General features: G+C 55.6%; 7 protein-coding genes across 7 annotated transcripts; 5 read left to right on the top strand and 2 right to left on the bottom strand.

Moving 5' to 3' along the window:
* Positions 1 to 360: 360 nt before the first annotated feature.
* On the top strand, positions 361 to 4,940 carry MONBRDRAFT_33821 (uncharacterized protein; the record flags this gene model as incomplete). Its single annotated transcript, XM_001748689.1, has 13 exons — positions 361 to 542; positions 747 to 1,000; positions 1,109 to 1,147; positions 1,263 to 1,556; positions 1,639 to 1,997; positions 2,069 to 2,143; positions 2,261 to 2,414; positions 2,665 to 2,990; positions 3,188 to 3,938; positions 4,103 to 4,206; positions 4,318 to 4,433; positions 4,528 to 4,616; positions 4,731 to 4,940. Exons 1-13 carry the CDS (start codon positions 428 to 430, stop codon positions 4,938 to 4,940), a joined length of 2,886 nt encoding a protein of 961 aa, XP_001748741.1. The 5' UTR covers positions 361 to 427.
* Positions 4,941 to 5,545: 605 nt separating this feature from the next.
* On the top strand, positions 5,546 to 7,083 carry MONBRDRAFT_33822 (uncharacterized protein; the record flags this gene model as incomplete). The annotated part of the gene is made up of 5 exons (XM_001748690.1): positions 5,546 to 5,891; positions 6,044 to 6,186; positions 6,440 to 6,679; positions 6,827 to 6,886; positions 6,958 to 7,083. Exons 1-5 carry the CDS (start codon positions 5,687 to 5,689, stop codon positions 7,081 to 7,083), a joined length of 774 nt encoding a protein of 257 aa, XP_001748742.1. The 5' UTR covers positions 5,546 to 5,686.
* Positions 7,084 to 7,789: 706 nt separating this feature from the next.
* Positions 7,790 to 9,742, top strand: MONBRDRAFT_28294 (uncharacterized protein; the record flags this gene model as incomplete). Its single annotated transcript, XM_001748691.1, has 8 exons — positions 7,790 to 7,979; positions 8,091 to 8,230; positions 8,364 to 8,444; positions 8,533 to 8,651; positions 8,760 to 8,888; positions 9,018 to 9,195; positions 9,377 to 9,415; positions 9,527 to 9,742. 8 exons carry the CDS (start codon positions 7,790 to 7,792, stop codon positions 9,740 to 9,742), a joined length of 1,092 nt encoding a protein of 363 aa, XP_001748743.1.
* Positions 9,743 to 10,078: 336 nt separating this feature from the next.
* On the bottom strand, positions 10,079 to 11,614 carry MONBRDRAFT_28295 (uncharacterized protein; the record flags this gene model as incomplete). Its single annotated transcript, XM_001748758.1, has 3 exons — positions 10,079 to 10,819; positions 10,908 to 10,983; positions 11,253 to 11,614. The coding sequence occupies 3 exons, from the start codon at positions 11,612 to 11,614 to the stop codon at positions 10,079 to 10,081; spliced, it is 1,179 nt and encodes a 392-aa protein (XP_001748810.1).
* A 261-nt stretch (positions 11,615 to 11,875) lies between these two features.
* MONBRDRAFT_28296 (uncharacterized protein) lies at positions 11,876 to 12,987 on the top strand (the record flags this gene model as incomplete). Its single annotated transcript, XM_001748692.1, has 3 exons — positions 11,876 to 12,029; positions 12,112 to 12,664; positions 12,801 to 12,987. The coding sequence occupies 3 exons, from the start codon at positions 11,876 to 11,878 to the stop codon at positions 12,985 to 12,987; spliced, it is 894 nt and encodes a 297-aa protein (XP_001748744.1).
* Positions 12,988 to 13,459: 472 nt separating this feature from the next.
* MONBRDRAFT_28297 (uncharacterized protein) lies at positions 13,460 to 15,875 on the bottom strand (the record flags this gene model as incomplete). The annotated part of the gene is made up of 8 exons (XM_001748759.1): positions 13,460 to 13,898; positions 13,946 to 14,106; positions 14,237 to 14,327; positions 14,424 to 14,519; positions 14,563 to 14,750; positions 14,908 to 15,501; positions 15,594 to 15,683; positions 15,789 to 15,875. 8 exons carry the CDS (start codon positions 15,873 to 15,875, stop codon positions 13,460 to 13,462), a joined length of 1,746 nt encoding a protein of 581 aa, XP_001748811.1.
* A 320-nt stretch (positions 15,876 to 16,195) lies between these two features.
* MONBRDRAFT_10956 (uncharacterized protein) lies at positions 16,196 to 18,486 on the top strand (the record flags this gene model as incomplete). Its single annotated transcript, XM_001748693.1, has 4 exons — positions 16,196 to 16,347; positions 16,444 to 16,542; positions 16,620 to 16,721; positions 18,279 to 18,486. 4 exons carry the CDS (start codon positions 16,196 to 16,198, stop codon positions 18,484 to 18,486), a joined length of 561 nt encoding a protein of 186 aa, XP_001748745.1.
* Between the last annotated feature and the right edge of the window lie 517 nt (positions 18,487 to 19,003).

Here is a 19,003-nt window from a genome sequence, read left to right on the forward strand (position 1 = left end):
ACGGGGGTGACGCCACTGACTTGACTGACCGCGGGAGGGAAACGGCAGCGCCGTGGTGGAGGAGACGGGGCTTGGAGTTGCGAGGGGGGGGTTTTGAAACATGGTGGTGAAGGTGGTGGTGGTGGTGGTTGCCTTTTGGTTTCATGCTTTGCGTCTTGGTGGGAGGGCTGGATGGGGGTGGGGCAATAGCAAAGTGGTTTTCGGTTTGACTCTTGTGTTTTCAATCAAATGGCGGTGCCGCTATCATCTTGCGCGCGCCTCGAGCCAGTCATGTCTTGCTTCGCCTCGTGAAGACTTGGGCACGTTCTCATCGATTTCCATTTTGCTCTCTCCTCTTTGCCATCGTTTCATGGCTGCTTAGGTTTTCTCGACAAGCATTACATCGGCCGGCTCGAGCTCGACGGTTCTCCTGTCGATTTCCGCCACCATGGCCACCGAGTTTATCGGCAAGCGGATCAGCTTGATTTCCAAGCGTCAAATTCGCTATGAGGGTATTCTTACCGACATCTTTATGGAGGATGCTACCATGACGCTGTCGCAAGGTGGGTCAGGTGGTCTCTTCCCAGGCTGATTCGATGACTGGCCTGGGTTGTTTTGTTTGCAATCGGTCTTTGGAACTTGTTCTCCGTGTCATGGCAAGCGTGAGCTGGAGCATGCGAGCGGGCCTCCATTCTTCTTTTTAAAAGTACCATGACTGCTGCAAATGGCTTCATTCTTTTTGATCTGATCTCTGGCTGTCTTCGTAGTCCGCTGTCATGGTACTGAAGATCGCCCGACGGACCGCCCGTCACCCGCGCGAACTGAAGTATGGGATAGCATCCTATTCAAGGGAGATGATATCGACGACCTTGTCGTCCATGAAGATGCCCCGGCCGACCCGGCACCAGCTGCTGCAGTGACTCAGGCTGCTGCGCCCGCACCGCAAGCATCCGAGGCGGCAGCGCCTGCTCAACCCACTGTGCCTCAGACCGTCTCGGCTCCTAGCCAGGCTCAGGGCTCGGTAGGCTAATTGCTCCATCTATGCTCTTGTTGCTGACTGGGTTGTAGCTTGTGCCACTGACCAAGCACCCTGTATACCCTGACCTGATCGTTATTCCTCCTCATGTAGGCGGCACCCATGCCCGCCAGTTTGCCCCACCCCCCCGCGGTATGTCCAGCCCCTCTTGAATCCTGTTGCGGACTCGCCGTTTGTGATTGTAGGCCTGGTGTTACGTTGCAGCCTGGGTTGGGTTGACTCACCGGTCATGATGGTCGGTTTGTAGCGCACCGAACAGCCGCCGGCCTTTAATCCGACGGGAGTTCGTGGCGGTCGGAATATTCAGGGCGTCGTCGTGTCCTCCCAGGGATATGATGCAGGTTACGGGGCACAGCAACAGCAATATCAGCACGCACAGCAGTCCCAGCAAGCAAATCAGCCTCAGCAGCAGCAGCAACACCAGCCCTACCGACAGCCATACCAAGAGCGCGGTCGTGGCCGAGGTGGTCGTGGTCGCGGCGGGCGTGGTCGCGGCGGTCGCGGCGGTGCTTACAATGCACCCCACGCGCATGTTCCCGAGGTCAGGTTTTGAGTCGTATCGTTTGTCAGATCGTGAAACGTTCCATCGCTCATCACAGTGGGCGTGTGATGGCCATGCGCAGCTGACGGAAGAGCACATTCGTGAGGAGTTTGACATTGAGGCCAACAACAGTCGCTTTGAGCACGACGTGGCTGAGGAACTGGGTGATCTCAGTCTCAACCGTACGTACTGCCCTGACTTGACTTTTCATTCCCTCTCAAAGCATTTGTGGGGAAGCAAGAATGTGTGTGTGTGTGTGTGTGTGTGTGTGTGTGTGTGTGTGTGTGTGTGTGTGTGTGTGTGTGCGCTTGACTCACGCGTTTTTGACGACTCGCTGAACGACTTGCCCAAACCATGGCTTGGCGGTTCTGTGGCGTCCGACTGCATCGGTGTAGCCTACAACAAGGATGACTTTTTCGACAACTTGAGCCGAACGGAGGAGTGAGTTTTGGTACTCCAAGTGTTGGCGATGATCGTGTTTGTGTGTCAACTTACATTGCTCCCCGTGGTAGGCATGATCGCTCAACTTATCGCCAAGAGCGCGAGCTGAACGGCGAAACCTTTGGTGCAGAGGGCTATCGCTTCCGGTGGGTGTCTTTTGCTTGGTGCATCCTGTGTCGAAAGAAGATCCAGATGACTGAGCAAGCGCAGAGGGCTGGGGCCGGGTCAATCTGATATCATCCCATCTGTCTGTGTCTTCACAGGTCGGGTGGTCGCGGTCGTGGTCGCGGTCGTGGTCGCGGTCGCGGTCGTGGTCGTGGTCGTGGCAACGGTCGTGGCAACGGTCGTGGACGTGGTCGGAATTATGCGCGCGATGGCCAACAAGCTTCGGCTCCTCAGGGCGATCAGAGCTCATCAGTGCAAGCCCCGGCTTAAACGCCAATGTATCCGCCTGAACTCTGAGCATGATGAACGATGCTCGATTATGGCAAAAGGGACCAGGTTGAATCATTGGGAACAGAACTGCATTGCTCCAACATATGCTCTCAACCTGCCTTTTCCATCGACCCTGGCCTGTTTCTTTGAGCGATGGCCCTTTCGTACCCGGCGCTTTCTCTTTCTGTCTCCAAAATCAGCTTTGAGACCTTGTTTGAATTTCCTTGCCTAGGAACTCTGGGTCGGGGTTTTCGTGGTCGCTGGGTGTGCTGGTCGTCTCAATGATCTTGGTCCAAACGCCAAGCACCTGCTTGCGCTTGATAATCGAGTCAAGAGAGCCCCACAAAGTGTGTATCAACCAGAAAGAAAGAGAAGGAAAACCTTTTGTAAGCACTGTGTGGAGAGAGAGAGAGAGAGAGAGAGAGAGAGAGAGAGAGAGAGAGAGACTTCAAGAGAGAGAGAGAGAGAGAGACTTCAAGAGAGAGAGAGAGAGAGAGAGAGAGAGAGAGAGAGAGCGAGAGACAGAGAGAGAGAGTCATGCAGTTGCTCGTTTGTGTGGTAAGAGAGAGGGTGGAGAGGCAGAGGGTGGAGAGGGCAGAGAGAGGGTGGAGAGGGCAGAGAGGAGAAGCCAAAAGGGAAATGGTGTGCGTGTGCCTGTGTGCGGGCGTGCGTGTTCCTATCGAGGTGAAACTTGGTGTGCTGGTGAAGCCTGATGTTGCTTGGTGCTGCGAACGGCGAACGGCGGCGCATATTAGGATCGGCGGCATGGCGGGTGACGGCCTCTGGCTGCTTTTGGCGTGCACCGCGCTGCTCATGGCTAGCGCCGGTGGTCAGGCCATGGAGGCGTCGGTGTCGGCCCCCACGGGCTGCACAGGGTACGTCCAGGAGCTCAACCGGCTCTTGGGTAACTGCGTGTTTCCCAATGGGACCGAGGCCCTGGACTTTGTCTGCGAGTGCGTGGATGCTGCCAAGCACCGCGATCAGAGTCGAATTGAGGTCGAGCTCGAGCCGACCAAGACGGCAAGCGACACCTATGCTTATTTTGTCAACGTGCAAACCGACCTGCCCAGCATCAATGAGACCAATCCGCGCCTCGCGGGCAGCCTCGTCAATAGCACGGTTCTGAACACCACCCGCCTCGTGGCTGCCGTCACGAGCCTCTCGCAAGCCGTGTCGGTGGACCTGGATTTGGGGATCAATGCTTCAAACCCCCATGGCCTTACTTCGGGCGTAGTCCAGATCATGCCCTGCCACATTTTGGTGCTCTTGACGAGTCAAGGCAATACCCCCGACTACACCTCGCCCAATGTCACCATCCCCGTGACCATGCTGCTTCCTGATGCCATGAGCGTCAATCTGCGCAGCCCCATCGTGGCTGACGTGTACGGAAAATCCTTTTCTGAAACCGAGTTTCGACGCGTAGCGACGGGTTCCCCCTTGCCCTACACCAACGCCGATATGCTGCCTCTGACCCTGCCCCGTCAATGCGAGGGCTACCAGATTAAGGTTGGCATTTTTGTTATGAAACCAATGCGTATGCGAGTCTGAGCCGCCTGTCGCCTTGTGTTTCATGAGTCATGCCAAGCTACAGACTCTGCATTTGGTCTCTGGGTGGCTTACTGCGGATTTGATGTCACCCCTCTTTGGCTGCCGCTGTCATTGTCTTCCAGACACGCCTGAGGATGGCTGGCAGCGACCTCACCTGTCCGACCGAGTCCAGCGTCGCATTGGCCTTTGCGCGATACCCTCCACCCCCGGTCAATCTTACCTCTGCGTACGTGGCCTTGGCACTGACTGAACGTGGTTTCTGCTTTCTGCTAGCCAAAAGTTTGCATGACGGAACCATCCTGCTCATCGCTCATGATGCGCTGGCGCGTGTGCACAGCTCCTTTCAAGGCACTAACATCTCGCTGAACTGGGTGCCGCCGGTCCACGATGGTGGCTGCGCGCTGGCGTCCTTCACCGTTGTTTTGACCGACTCTAGTGGTACCGTCGTGCTGAGTAGGTTGAAAAGGCCGCCACGTTTCTCGTTTTTAAAGGGCTGATCAAGCTGGGCCCTGACATAACCCTCGTGTCATGCTGTGGGCCTGCGCAGACACGAGTGTGGATGCCTCCAACTCTACTCTGGAGCAGCTTTATCTCGACGGATCAGGCATGGACACGGCTACATTGCGTAGCCTGCAGGTGTGAAACACGTTGCTGGCGTTGACCCCGGGCCCGTCGTCTTATCTTGGGTAGAGCCTCTTGACTCCATTTCGATGCTGCGATCTTGGGATAATCGGCACCGCGTAATCTTAGGTTTGCGTCTCGGCCTGGTCTGCGGCCGGCGCGAGCGATCAAGCCTGTACTTGGTTGGACGAGCACCATGGTCCAAAGAAGCACTTTGTGCTGAGCGCCAACGCCAAGCTGGGTCTCTTAGTGGCTGGCGTTGTCGTTCTTGTAGTTGCGGCCGCCATTTTTGTCCAGGTGTCGTGCCGCAAGAAAAAGGCATACACTCGTCTCCAGTAAAAGCCTCACGTGTTCCTCGGCTCTGATTCCTCTTTGTCGTTTTTTTTTTTTCTGGCTGGTCCTTGATCTTGTACTGTGCTGTTTGTGCTTTTTTTTCCTCTGCTTTGCACACCCACCCGTGTGTCTGTTGGCATATCCCAAAGCCTTTCCGTCGTCAAAAGAGTTGGTCAGTGTCAAGGCCACCTTCTCGCAGTCGAAGCCCGCTGTTGTGATTGACAACTTCACCGTTCCAGGGCAAGGCAGGAGGACCAGAGGCCACACTCATCACACGACAATAACCCTATATTCACCCGCACAAACTCCACCCGATACCAATGCTCACTCTGGTGTAAACCTGCAGTTACTTAATAATCTGCCACACAAACCCTCCAGAGTTTATCAGAAAAGTCAGAAAATAACACACACACACACACACACACACACACACACACACACACACACACACACACACACACACACACACACACACACACACACACACACACACACTCTCTCTCTCTCTTTTTTTAATTTTTTTTTTTCTGTTTCGGGGCACGACGAGTGGGGAGGGGGATATCGGCTGGGAGGGGGGCTGGGGATGGTACCCGTTTGCGTGGCGGCGCAAGGGTTGACGAGGGTATGTCTCTGTGACGCGCTGCAAGCGTCACAGAGACATCGACTGTTGGTCGCTGGCCCGTGCTGGATGGGAGTGAACGGTTTAGTATCAGTTGGTGTTTGAACACGTGCTGCGGGACCGAGTCGTCGTCATGTCCCTCTCCTATTTAGAGGAGCGGTTTGCCGCCTGGGTGCTCTGTTCACGACGTCGGGGATTAACTGGGCCGCAAGCCGAGGACCAGGTTCTGGCCTGGCGCGAATGGCCCTTTGACCTCCTGGACCAGTACCCGCGACTTAGCAAGGCACTTTCGACATGCAGCTTTACCCTCTTTGGCCTGGCCACCAAGCTGCTCTATCGTACGTGTTGTGTCGTGCTATTGGTGGCTCCTCCCTTTGTGTCCAGCGCTCGATTCTGGATGCCACCCCTGCGGCGGCGACAGCCACTGCCCGAAGACCTTTTGCTGCAGCTCTCCTGAATCTCATGGCGGGTGCTTGGTACTGGGTGGTAGAAACACTATGTCGATCCGTGGCCGTCACGGGACGAGAGCACATGACACACTTTCGTGAACGACCCCAAGGAAAAGGACTCATCACTGTCTCCAACCATCTCTCCAATCTTGATGATCCTGGCATGTGGGGCTTTTTGCCTATTGTACGTCTCCCCCGATACATGCACAGCGCTGTGCTGCGACCACACGACGCACGTCGCCAGTAGCAGGCGGAACAAAGAACAAACAAAAACGAGCTGCTCTGAGACACTCACTCCTTTAAACTTGTAGAGTTGGCTTGCTGGCGATCCGTCGCAGCTCCGCCATACGCTGATAGCAGCAGACATTTGTCACAAGCGGCTCGGCTTTTCCATCTTCTTTGCGCTGGCCAACGGCGTGCCTGTTTGGCGTGGGCAGGGCGTGTACCAGCGCGGCGTGGACTATGCCATTGAGCTAGTCAATCGAGGCCGCTGGGTGCACATTTTCCCTGAGGGTAAAATCTTCCAGGATAATCTTCCTCGTCGTATCAAATGGGGCGTGGGTCGTATATTACTCGAGGCCGAGCCTACCCCACTCCTCATGTCCATTCACATTTCGGGCTTTGAGCGTCTGCGGCCGCTGCGCCAGCGCTGGCCCAGTCCTGGGCAAGATTTAAAGGTCAGTCAGTCTCTTTGGGGTTGGACAGGGGATCACTTGAGCCAGTTTCCGTTTTGGATACTCTGCCTATTTCTTTGTCTTGCCTTTGTCTTGTTCGCGCCAGCTCACGGATGTGGTGTGCATTTTTGCCTCTTACCGCGTGTGTAGATCAACCTTGGACCGATTCATGATTTGCGGGAGGAAGTCTTGCGGGCTCGCGAGCTCCCGGTATGTCACAACGGTCCGATCATCTGACTGAGGCGGCGCGTGCTCACTTGGGCTGGCGTGCGCATGAGTAGAACCCAGAGCAAGCCCGCAAGTACTTGACCGACGTAGTACAGAATATTATGCATCAACATCAAGCTCAGCACACAATGCCGCCACCAACGGCGCCCTCCATCCTGACGCCCACGGCGGCGGCCTAGGACATGCTCGAGAGAAATTCAAACTGGAAAAACAGTTGTCGTGTTCGTTGCAGCAATATCAGACCCGTCCATCACAGCCTTGTGCGCCCACATCCACAGTCTTGTAGGCCGCCAACTGCTCCTTGAGCCCTCGTTTTCCCTTTGATAACCCACCCTGCTCTTCCCAAGCGAAACAGGGGTTCAACACGAGGCAGAGAGACGAGGAGAGACGAGGAGAGACGAGGAGAGACGAGGAGCGATGATCGTATATGAGGCAAGAAGAGCGAGAGAGGGAGAAGAGAGAGAGGGAGAGAGAAGAGAGAGAGGGAGAGAGATAGAGAGATGCGAGAGAAAGTGAGATGAGGTGAGTGAAATAAATCCGACACCCCACCTACCCCACCCCCCCAGCGAGATTAAACCCTCGCCATCGAACTCGTTCTCTTGAGCCAGTTTTTCACTCAAGACACACCCTAAACTGTCTGACAATTCGGTGGTTTTTTGCTTGTGAGGCAACTTTCATCAGACGGCGGTGCGATTAACATGTAAAAAAAATTTCAAATCGCGAGCAGCGGGGTCGATTCGGAGGCGAGCGTGGGCTGTTGGGGTTTGGGGAGAGGGGGGTTAAAGGAGGAGTGAGAGGACAAGGGGTGACGTTGGGTTGGGTTGGGCTCTTGCTTTGGAGGTGTGCTGGGTGGGGGGGGGAGGGGGTGCAGGTGTACTTCTCATCATGGCACAGTCGCCAGCTGCCGAGGCGCTCAACCCGCCCGTGATCGTCTTGCCGGCGCGCGTGGAACATGTTGATGGGCGAAGCTTTGAAGTCAACGTTTTTCGCGATGATGTCTTGCCGGGTGGCACCAAGCAGCGTGCGCTCGAGGCCATGGTCTTGGCCAGTGACGCCGCGGAATTTGCCTATGCCGGTACGCATGCGAATCCTGAATCTCAGGCTTGGTCCTGCCCTGTGCATTGCACACGAACATGATGGTCGCTTGCTCGTCAAACCCACCAACGTATGCATCTGGTCTCGGCAGGTCCATATACGGGCTATGCACAACTGGCGCTCGCCGTCGTGTGTGCCCAGCTGCAGCGACAGGCCGTCGTTATCTGCGGGCGTCAGCGTGACAACCAATTGCATCCCTTGACGGCTCGTGCCAAATCGTGGGGCGCCAAGGTGGGGTGGTGGAATTCTTTGGCTTACTGGGGCTAAGCAATCGCCGCGTCCAGTAGACTTTGGTCTTGAGTTTGCTGAGGCCTTTTTGTCTTGCTTGTGCTACGCTGGGGCGTTTGGGCCTGGTTTCGTGTAGATTATTGAGGTGGATTCGTCCGTTCGCCGTCGAGGCCAGTTTCGTGAGGCCACCTTGCGAGAGATTCAGAGAGCTGGCGAGGTACGAAACTGGTGTCTGGCGTTTCAAGAACATTGCATGTCATATGGCGAAATTGGAGGGAGCATCTCACTGGGTGGCACTGCCACAGCTTTACGAGTCGAGGCGGCGGGGCTCATGTTGCCTCTTGCCCTTTGGCTTGGGCTGTGATCCCTTCGTTCTCGGCTTGGTGGAGCAGCTCAAGCTGGCTTTGCCTGAGCGTGTGCTGAGGTGAGCTTTGGTGTTTGGTTGAAGTTCATGCCAAGCAAGCTGTTTCTCGGCGAGCTAAAACTGATTTTCTCATTCGCCTGGTTTGGGCCATGTCCCCACCATGAGCAGGCACCCACCCCGTCGCTTGTGGACGGTGGCCGGCTCTGCTACGCTACTCAAGGTCTTTTCGCTGCTTTGGCCCAACACACAGTTCCTCATTGTTCAAGTAGGCAAGAAGGTTTGGCCCGACATCATGGGGTAAGCTGAGTCAATTTTTGAATTGGGCCTAAGCGGCCAGCTGCAACAGACTCGGGCCATTCACATGTGGTCACCTCTTGTCTTCGTGTGGGCAAACGACACGCTGGCTGACGCGGATGCTGGTGGTAGGGTCACGGGGCTGGGTGACATTGACAAGGGATTGCAAACTGCTGAGCGCTCGTATGCCTGTGTCAAGTTTGTGGCGAACGAACACTTTTATGAGAGGGCTCGCGAACCGCCTCCATATCCATCTGTCTGTACCTACGATGCCAAGGCCTGGTACTTTATCCGCCGTCATGCCGAGCCGGTGCGTGCTATAGGCATGTTTTCATGCAGCCAATGGGTCTAATGAGCAGGCCACGGGCATGCCAATGCATTTGGCTTTTTTTTTTTTTTTTTTAAAACAGATCGAAAATATCACTTTGACCCTTTGTGTGGCACCGAGGTGCTCATTCTTGGTGACGACGATTTGGGAATGCATGTGGTAGGGTGATTTTGTCTGGAACGTGGCTGGTGATTGTCAAACGGTGAGTCAGCTCAAATCGTCAGGTCTTTGGGGTTGAAATTCCCCTGCTTGAGCTATGTGTGAGTGTGCGGCTGCGCAGTTTTCACCTTGCTTCTCGTGGTCTGTGAGATAGGTGCTGAGTGAGGAGGCACATAAGGTTTATGAGGACTGGGTGGCAGGCACTCCTCCAGAGCACGAGTGTGCTGCCGAGCGACCAAGCGATGCTGCTGTGAATGACTTTCAGGCTGATATCTTACGCTGGTATGGGGCTGACAAGGCGTATGATGAGTGGGAAGTGGATCAGAAAAAAAAGCATGGCCATCAAGGTGGCTCGCGCTGGCAGAAGTGAACAGTGCAAGACCTTTTGAATTGAAGTCTTTAATGCTATGTTGTTCCAAGTGCAGCCATCAGGCGGGACAACAAGCGCTGCTCTATTCCATCAATGTGGGCAACTATCCGATCTTCCATGGCCTACGAACATCGCGATGGCGCAAGTTTTTATGGGCAACGAAAATGGAAGAGGCCAAAGCCAAAACATGAGGACCGAGCACAGAGGGCGTTGTGACTGCATCTCGTAAAAGGAACGCACGCAACAAGCTTTCTTGGGAAAATTGACATGTGCTTAATCCAATGGCCGTCAAAGAGATTCAAGGTCAATAACATAAAACAAAGTACTGGTTGAGCATCAACACACGCCTCGATTCACGCGTACCTTGAGCTGGGACGCCACGACCTCTCCACATTGACACGCGGGTGGTGCTGTTGCTGTTGCTGTTGCTGGTGCTGGTGCTGGTGCTGGCGGGGCTGCCAATGCCGATTCGGGTGCTGATGAAAGCGATGGCGGCGGGGGTTGAGGTTGGTCCGCTGGAGGTGGGTGGGCTGAGGGAGATGACGAGGTATTCTTGGTTTGATGGGATCCGGCCATACCCGACATGAGCAGCATGGCCTGCATGGCCATGGGAACGCTTGTGGAGGGGTTGGGGGCAGCGGCGGCAGCAGCGGCGGCATGCCCAGCGGCGTGCTGGCGTTGCATAGCAGCGAATAGGTCAGCGGCTTGGGGTGAGGCAATTGGCCCAGGCATGAGGGCCGAGACACGATCCATGTCAAGACTGCTTCCTCCCAAGCCAAGAGCTCCAGTCAAGGCACCCAGACCCATGGCTCCAAAGCCCGCAGATGATGGAGCCGTGGTGGTAGGGTCAGGTTTTGTGTACAGCTCCACTTCCCCGGCGCGCAACTCCAGCATATCCGAGGTGGCAAAGAGGCGGAGGATGATTGTGTCGTTCTCTAGCAGGCGCTCAGGGAGATCAAAATGGTGGAGGGTGCGCGCCTGGCTCTTATCAGCGTGCGCCCGTAGGGTACAGAGATAGCCCCTGCGTTGCGAATGGCACTCGAGGCATCGCATTCCAGGTGCGGGCCACCAGCCGACCTGCTCAACATTTGATTCGTGCAAAGTAAGCCCGAGGTCAGATGGCAATCGTGATGTAAAGCATCGCCGGAGAAAGAGCAAAACTCACTTCAATCAAACGTTGCGGCTGCTTCCAAGGAATCAAGATCTCGACAGGCTTGGTATCTGCTGTCACGCGCTGCAGCCTGAGCACGGTCTGAGTTGGGGCCGGCCCTGTCTCGGCATCTGGCGCAGGAGGTGGAGACTCTTGTACAACAACCACCGCGTCCACCTGCGACTCCTCCTCTCCTACCTGCGCCACCCCCACCTCCCCTTCTTCCCCCGCCTCAAGTCCCCCCGCTCCCATACGCTGCCACGCTGGCGCCCGCCAGGAAACCCCAGCCATCTCTCTGATGAGCTAAGATGAGCCATAAAATGCTGACATTGTTGAAAGCAGTATCACGCAAACGAAAACAGTGAGATGATGGGATTAACAGAGAGAGCGAGAAGAGAGAGAGAGAGAGAGAGAGTTTGAGAGAGAGAGAGAGAGAGTTTGAGAGTTTGAGAGAGAGAGTTTGAGAGAGAGAGAGAGTTTGAGAGAGACTTCAAGAGAGAGTTTGAGAGAGAGAGGAGAGAGAAGAGAGAGAAGAGAGAGAAGAAGAGAGAGAGAGAGAGAGAGTTTGAGAGAGAGAGAGAGAGAGCTTGAGAGAGAGCTTGAGAGAGATTTCCAGAGAGAGAGCAGTGGATGTTGTCGCTGTTTACGGGTCGCAAGCACGCTGTGCTCCTCTGGTCGGTGTCTGTCGGTCTGTGTCGTAGCAGTGATAGCCGCGGTTGCATGAGAGCAGTGGCTGGGTGTTGGTGTAGGTATAGGGGGTTATAGCTGGGAGGGGTCAGGATTGGTGCTGGTTGACGTGAAGGGGGGCCGGGGTTTGGAGGAGGGGGTGTTTGTGTGCGATCAAGTCCGACAAGATGGCAGCTCGTGCTCGAAGCAGTACCATTGCCAGTCCAAGCTATTGGGCGCGCGAGGCGGCGGCCAGGCCCAAGCAGACACTCTTGCCCGTGCCAGCTTCAATCCTGAGCGATGATGAGGAGGATGCCATGCTCGAGGTGGTCGAGGAGGGCACCGACGCTCAGTCGCAAGAAGACGCGGCTGACCTCGCTGCAGCTCGCACCCAAGTTATCCACGAAGTCCCTAGCCCTGACCTCGATGCAAGTCAGTCAAGTCTACTGTCTGCCGGTGCGGACCGATCAGGTGAGCTTTGCTGTTCTTAAGCCTGATTGTCAAGCCTTCTCTGCCTTCACTGATTGACGGCTTGTGTTCTCCCGGCCGGCAGTCGCCGAGGAGCAACGTGCTACTAGCCCTGCTGTTCTGCCGGATCCTCCCGAGAGCCTGAGTGGCAGCGAATATCTACGTTTGTTGCAAGATCGGCTGCAACTGGCCCTCGACCGTAATGAGGCACTCGAGAAGGAGGTGGATCATCTCCAAGCCGCCCGACAGAAACAGGCCGTTGAATTGCAAAGTCTGCTCTTGGCCACGATGCAGCGGCAAGCCGTGCAACACCGCGCCCCAGCCGCAGCAACACCCAACTCATCTTCGACGGACCTTGAGAACCCTGAACGCCCCGACCAAGCTCTCGAAGACACGGTAACGCTGCCGCTCAGCAGCTTGAGCAGCGCGCTCACAGCCGCTTCGGGCCTCGAGCGTTGGGTTTCGGCGCTCTCCACGGCTGCCGAAGCCCTGCCCATCTGCGTCCTTGACAATGTGGCCCAGGAAGGCGAGCTCCATCGATGTGCCATGCAGCAGGCCGAGTACATCCGAACTCTTGACTCACGCTATCCCGAAGACATGTCCAAAATGACTTCACAAGAGCATAATCAAATGACGGGGTAGGGCTCAGCTCTCCCGGCTCACGCACAACCAACCTTGCTCATGTTCCACTAGAGACAACATTTGGCGCTCTACTGCTGGTCCTCACCCGTACCAAAATAAGAACTCACCTGCCATCCTTTTTCTACGTGTCAGGTATCGCGCGGAGCTCGCGGAAGCCGCTCAAGCCAAGGATGATGCACACGGACGCCTTCAACAGCATTTGAATAACATTGAAAAAGCAGCCGCTCAGCTACAAGAGCTGAGCACCGCCATTCACAGCGGTCTTCTTGCTCAAGTCAACGCCGCAGCTAGCACCGATTCAGTGCCTGAATCCCAGTAGTTTTGTAGTGCCCGCTTCTGCCGCTCTGTCTTACCGCAAAACTCGAGACCTGACTGCTGTGCAGTCGTCTTCATGTAGCGGCGTAGACTCGAGGTTTTGAGGCATTGACCCACGCCCTCTTCTGAAACCCTTCCTGCCGTCACTCTTCTTTTCTCCTGTGTGCTTGTCTCGGACATTGTTCTTGCTCAATCACTTGACTTTCCCGCTCTTGAGCTTGCGATCCCAGCCGTGCAATGTCTCTTGACATCATCGCACCCGTAAGCCCACAAGCACAGTTTGGTTCTGAGTTCAAGATATTAAAATTGCACGGGCATCTGCTGATGCAGGCAGCAAAGAAGTCATATATCTGTACATTGCATGTTTAAGCGGCAAATCAAGCCCAGACGGGGCCATCCTACTCCAGCACATAGCCGGCAGCACCGCTTATCGAGTCAAGAATGTGGCGGCTCAGAGAGAGAGGCTGTCTGTAATATTATGTCGGCCGAAGGATCAAGTTCACGCTGGGTGGCACGGGTTGGGTGGTCTCTGGCACAAAGTTGAGCTGTTCCACGCCAAACCCATAGCGCGAGGTGGTGTTGGCTCGCACGGAGATGTGAATCTCATCGTCAACAACGCATTGGCTTGCGTTAATGTGGGCAAGGTCTGCTCCCAAAGACTGGCCGTTGAAGGAGCAAACAACGGCAAAGGCCGTTTCATCGCTGAACAAGGTATCTAAAGTCACGGCAAAGTCTGCAGCCTCGACCGAGCTGAAATTCAAGGGCGCCTGCACGGTGAACATGACGTTCAAGGCCACCTCCGGGTCGCTCATAAGCGCGGTTGCGCCTCGCAGCATGTTCAATGACCGATAGCCCCTAACCCAGCAGCCAATGTCAGCACGCTGTTGCGGTGGTGCCCGATTTTTCAGCCAAAGCCTGTCTGCCGAGCTGTTGGTCTGTGGATGAGAGCGAAAACCACTTACCAGCCGCCACAGTGAAGATCGTCGGGCCGCTGATAGGCGCACTGCACCAAATCTGTGGGCTCCATGTCGTTTCCCAGCGTACTATTGTAGATATCCACGTACGTTGTGGTGCTGCCTTCACTTTGCCCAATAAACTCGTTCCATTGGCACACCAGCACCACCTATCCACTCCCACGGTGACCAAAGACAAGCCAGAATAAAGTTGATCGTGTGGAAGGGGGTGTGCAGGTGGTGTCGCATACAACGGGCCAGCCTTTGGCTGGCGAGCCTGCTGGGGTGGAAAAAAATAACCTTGGGTTGAGCTTGCGCCATGTATTTCATCTGTTCCAAAAAAGTGGTGCCCTGTTCCTTGCCCTGCGCAGTAGGTGCCAACCACCCTCCCCTGATTGCAAAATGACATGGCGCTTGGATTAAAAAAATTCGCCTTGTCAACCGGCAAGCGGAGGCCAGGGGCGAATTGAAAGGAGCGGGAGCGTACCCATTGAAAAAGGCATTGGTGATGGTCATGGCTTCATTCATACAGTGCGACGAGTCATCGCAGTATTGCGCCACTGTGGGTTGCAGACTTCCGTCCCTGTGTTGTGGTGGGATCGGTTGAAATCAGGTTTGGGGTGTACATGGGAGGCAGGGCGAGGGGCAAGCTGGGAACTGACATCCATGACCAGTATCCACGCTGGACCAAGTCGGGGCGGCCCTGCAGCTGGGCGCCCATGAGGCGCACAGTCAGGCCACTGTCGTTAAAAAAGCCTTTAGTGTAGCTGCCGGCGGTATCCAGGATGGTGACTAGTGGATAGCCCCGAAAATTCTGCCGCCCGCCCCGGCAAAGGGAGAGGAAGGTGGATGAGCGTAGGCTTGGCCTGAGCTTGGACACGAGGCGTATGCAGAGCCCATGCGCAGCAAACAAGCACAACACGTGGTACGAAGCTGCCTGCGGGGCAAGCAGGGAGTCGAGATTGCCGCACCAGCATCTCAGTGGCTTTGGGTGTGGTGAGGTAATTTGTGAAAATCCAATCAATCTCGTCTTGAAACACGTCAGGCTTGGCCACGGGGCCATTATCCAGCCCCAGCAGCAGCGTGACGCACGGGTGGACTTGGTTGGCTTGTGACATGTTGTGGTAAAGGGTGAGCAGGTTGGTGGTGGCTTGCATGATCTCGATCATGTTTTGACCGAGGTCCTGCCAGTTGTCCAGTCCAAAGACGTTGTTGGACCAGTCGATCATGACAAAGTGGATACCTGCGTACCGGAGCCAGAACGCATGAAGACGTAGTGCGCGCTCGTTGTTGCTGCCATAGTTGCCAATCAGAGGAATGGCCTCTTCCATCGTGTACTGGTTGTTATGAAGGGTATTCCACAGCTCGTATTGCATGCCAAAGGCTGTGGGGACTTGATCTGCAACAGTGCGACAGTCCAGGGCGGGGATATCGGCCAAGATGTCGGCGGCCACGGTGAGGGGCACTGAGTTGGAGGCATTGAGCAGCAGCGCTGTGACGGTGGGGTCTTGGCTAGCCGTGCCAACCACAAAAGGCGTGCCGATCGTGTGGGAGAGTAACAGCACCTATATTCAAGTATTGATCGCGCACATGCACTGCACTTAGCTTTGTTGTCAAGCCGGGCTCGAGCAGGGTTAGATCCCTGGGGCATACGGACCTGCAAGGTATGATTTCCAGGCTCGTAGGGAGCGGGGATGAGCCAGTCGGTCACGTTGGCACCGGCGCTGACCGTGCGAAAGGCGCCCCACTGGGTACCATCCAGGAACGGATACAGCACACCATCTTGATGGCATGACACGGAGACACGCCAAGATTGGCCCACCTGGACAAGGGCAGGTGCCCCGACACTCACCACCAAGTTGGCCTCCCCCATCCCCACCACCGAGTCAGCCAACAAGGCCACTCCCATCCACACGCCAATCACCCAGCCCCTGACCATCATCGCGAAGAAGAGGGGGAAGAAAGAGAGAGATCGAGAGAGAGAGATCGAGAGAGATCGAGAGAGATCGAGAGAGATCGAGAGAGATCGAGAGAGAGAGGAAACAACACTACGTCTTAAAAACACCGTGACAGTTGACCGTTACAAAATGACGTTCAACAGAGAGAGAGAGAGAGAGAGAGAGAGAGAGAGAGATTTATCGTTTGCGCGGTTGAGGGGCAAGAGGGTGGTCGTTGAGAAGTTTGTGAGGTTGTGAGACAGGGTCTGGGCGTGCGTGGGGTGGGCTTGGGGCTGGAGGCTCGGGTTATTGTTTCGTGGAGATGGGTGTGAGCTTGGTGCTCGTGGCACTGAGCCTCGGTTGGCTGGGGCACTTGCCTGCGGTGGGTGGAGAGGCGGCTTATACGTGGGCCGAGTTGTTTGCTCAAGATGAGGAAGGGTTTCGTGTACAGCCGCCCGTGAGCCCAGCACATCGGTAGGACGACTCATTGGCTCAGTGGCGTGGGTGGCACAATGACTAGCTTGTGTGGGTGATTCACCTCCCTCATGATGACGCCCCTGGGTGATGTAGCTACAACCATGCCTCGCTCTATGATGCCAAGCGACAGGCCGTGCTGGTCACCTACGGCTATTTCTTTGACCACCGCAATCACCGACCCACATATCCACGGTATTCGCTCGGCCTTCATTTCCTGGCTACATCGCGGCAGTCTCTCAGTCGGAGGCTTTTTGTCTTTTGCTGTGCAGGGATGTCTGGATGTATGAATTGACCGCACGCACCTGGCGCCGTTTGTCGGATGATGCTGGGCCCTCTGGCCGCTACGGCCATGCGATCGCTTGGTTGAGTACGTGAGCCTTGCAGCATTTTGCTCTCAAAGCTTGCTTGCTCACTAATTTTTGTCGCACGGCTAATCCAAGCAGACGAGGATGAGCTGGTTCTTTTTGGAGGCAAAACAGAGCATGGTGTAAGAGTTGGTGACCTTACTTCACCCAAAGCACAGACTTGCGATCCTACAGACAAGATGGACTCACTTTGGCTGCCAGAAAGCGTGAGAAAAGAGAGCGAGAGAGCGCGAGAGCGGAAGGGAGCAAGAGCGAGACAAGGGCCAAAACAATGAGGACATAGATACACGTGCGCAAATGCCTGTCATGTTGCTGGTGGACGCCTGAGCTTCAGGTGTATTCTGTTCGGTAGGACTTGGACGACCTATGGCGTTTCTTCCTGTCCAACTTCAGCTGGGTGGCAGTGCCGCGGAAAGCCGGGGCAGCCTGGCCGGCGCCACGCGCGCTGCATGCCATGACTACACTGCGCACCGGTGCGGTGGAGCAGCAGGCACCGTCGTTGCTGCTGATGCATGGCGGGCTGGGGCGGGGGGACACCTGGTTGCTGAATCCAAGGGACATGGTCTGGCAGCAGAGCGCGGGCAAAGCAAGCAGCAATCCGGGCGTACGCCACGGTATCTCCCTGACAGCGTTACCGTGCAGCCAGCAGCTTTGTGGTCAATCCACGGGGTCGGCAGCCATTCTTGTTGGGGGTGGTCAGGTGCAACCGTTTGCACTTTACAACGATGTTTGGGTCTTCGTCGGGGGCAAAGGTTGGCGACAGGTCTTGTCATCCCACACCAACGAAGCGAATCCGCATCAGCCCGTGCGCCTGAGCGGTGAGTGTTTGTGACATTGTAACAGGCGTTTGATCTTTGCTTTCTTCCGCTCCCAGCGTGCACATGTTTTTTTTTTCTGTGTGCTCCACGAACGCTGGTTGCGCCGAGATGTGCTTATCCTGTCATGCTCACCTCGCGTCGGCGCTTCGATCTTTGGTGTGCCACCCATATGCATGGGGCAGAGGGGGGGTGGGCGCCTTGCGAGCGTAGTTACCATGCCGCAGCATCTTGGACAGAAGACAGCTTACTTCTCTACGGCGGATCCAATTGTGCTGGTATGAGATTGGCCGTGACACATGCATTTTTAGTCTTGCCTTGCGGTCTTTGGGCGTATTTTGGGCCGTGGATCCCTCACATTTTGCCCGAGGGCGGGGCAGCAGGATCTTGTACGTTGTATGACGATGTTTGGCTTCTCAATGTCACAACTGCGAAATGGCAGCAACTATTAGCCGCGGATCAGGCGCCCTTGGCAAGTCGGTAGGTCAATTGCCTGTTGTGTGCTTTGGCAAAGGGGCTTGATTGGGCCTGGGGTGCGTTGACTTGCACGGCACTCATGGCCTTTGGAGTGGACTCAGGTATCACCACACATTGGTCTCGACGGGACCTGGGTCGGCGGGTGCAAGGATTTTTTGCTTTGGGGGCGAGAGCTACAAGCCACGGTACGCGAGTCTCTTGGGTTTGCTTTCAACAGGACGTGGGGTTGATCTGGTGATGTCACGGGCTGCGGCTCTCGCTGTGGTGGCAGGTATATGTACCACAATGGCATGTATGAGCTCCGGGTGTTGTCCGAAGCGGCGGCGGTCGAGGTGCCTCTGCCCCGCCGCAGCCGTGCGGCTGCTGAGCGAGTCACGGTTCGAATCGGCTTGGCCACGGCCGTGATCTGTCTCCTCTTTGGCCTTTGGTTCTACCTACGCCTCAACCCGCACCGCCGTGTGCCTTTAAAGCAAGCCTGAGCCTCGCTCCCCATATGAGCGGTGGTTCAGATGCATCGCATCGTCCCATCGTTGCTGGGATACTTATGGTTTGAAGCGCAGTGAAGCGCAAGCTGTCATGCCTGTTCAAGTCGAGGGTTTTTGAATTTTTTTTTCAGTCTCCTTTGGCTGTTTCTCCGTTGGTATGAGCGAGCGCCGGTCCGAGCCAGCGAGCGCAAGAGAAGGTAGAGGTGAAGTTTCCCGAGAGAGAGAGAGATTTAGAGAGAGAGAGATTTAGAGAGAGAGATTGAGAGAGAGATTGAGAGAGAGATTTAGAGAGAGAGAGAGAGAGAGTGAGATTGAGAGAGATTTAGAGAGAGAGAGAAAGATGTTTGAGAGAGAGAGATTGAGACAGAGAGAGTGAAAGAGACAGTTGAGACAGAGAGACTTCAAGAGAGAGAGAGAGAGACTTCAAGAGAGAGAGAGAGAGAGACTTCAAGAGAGAGAGAGAGAGACTTCAAGAGAGAGAGAGAGAGAGACTTCAAGAGAGAGAGAGAGA

The sequence above is a fragment of the Monosiga brevicollis genome, genomic scaffold (assembly GCF_000002865.3).
Source record: "Monosiga brevicollis MX1 MONBRscaffold_25 genomic scaffold, whole genome shotgun sequence".
NCBI classification, from domain to species: Eukaryota; class Choanoflagellata; order Craspedida; family Salpingoecidae; genus Monosiga; species Monosiga brevicollis.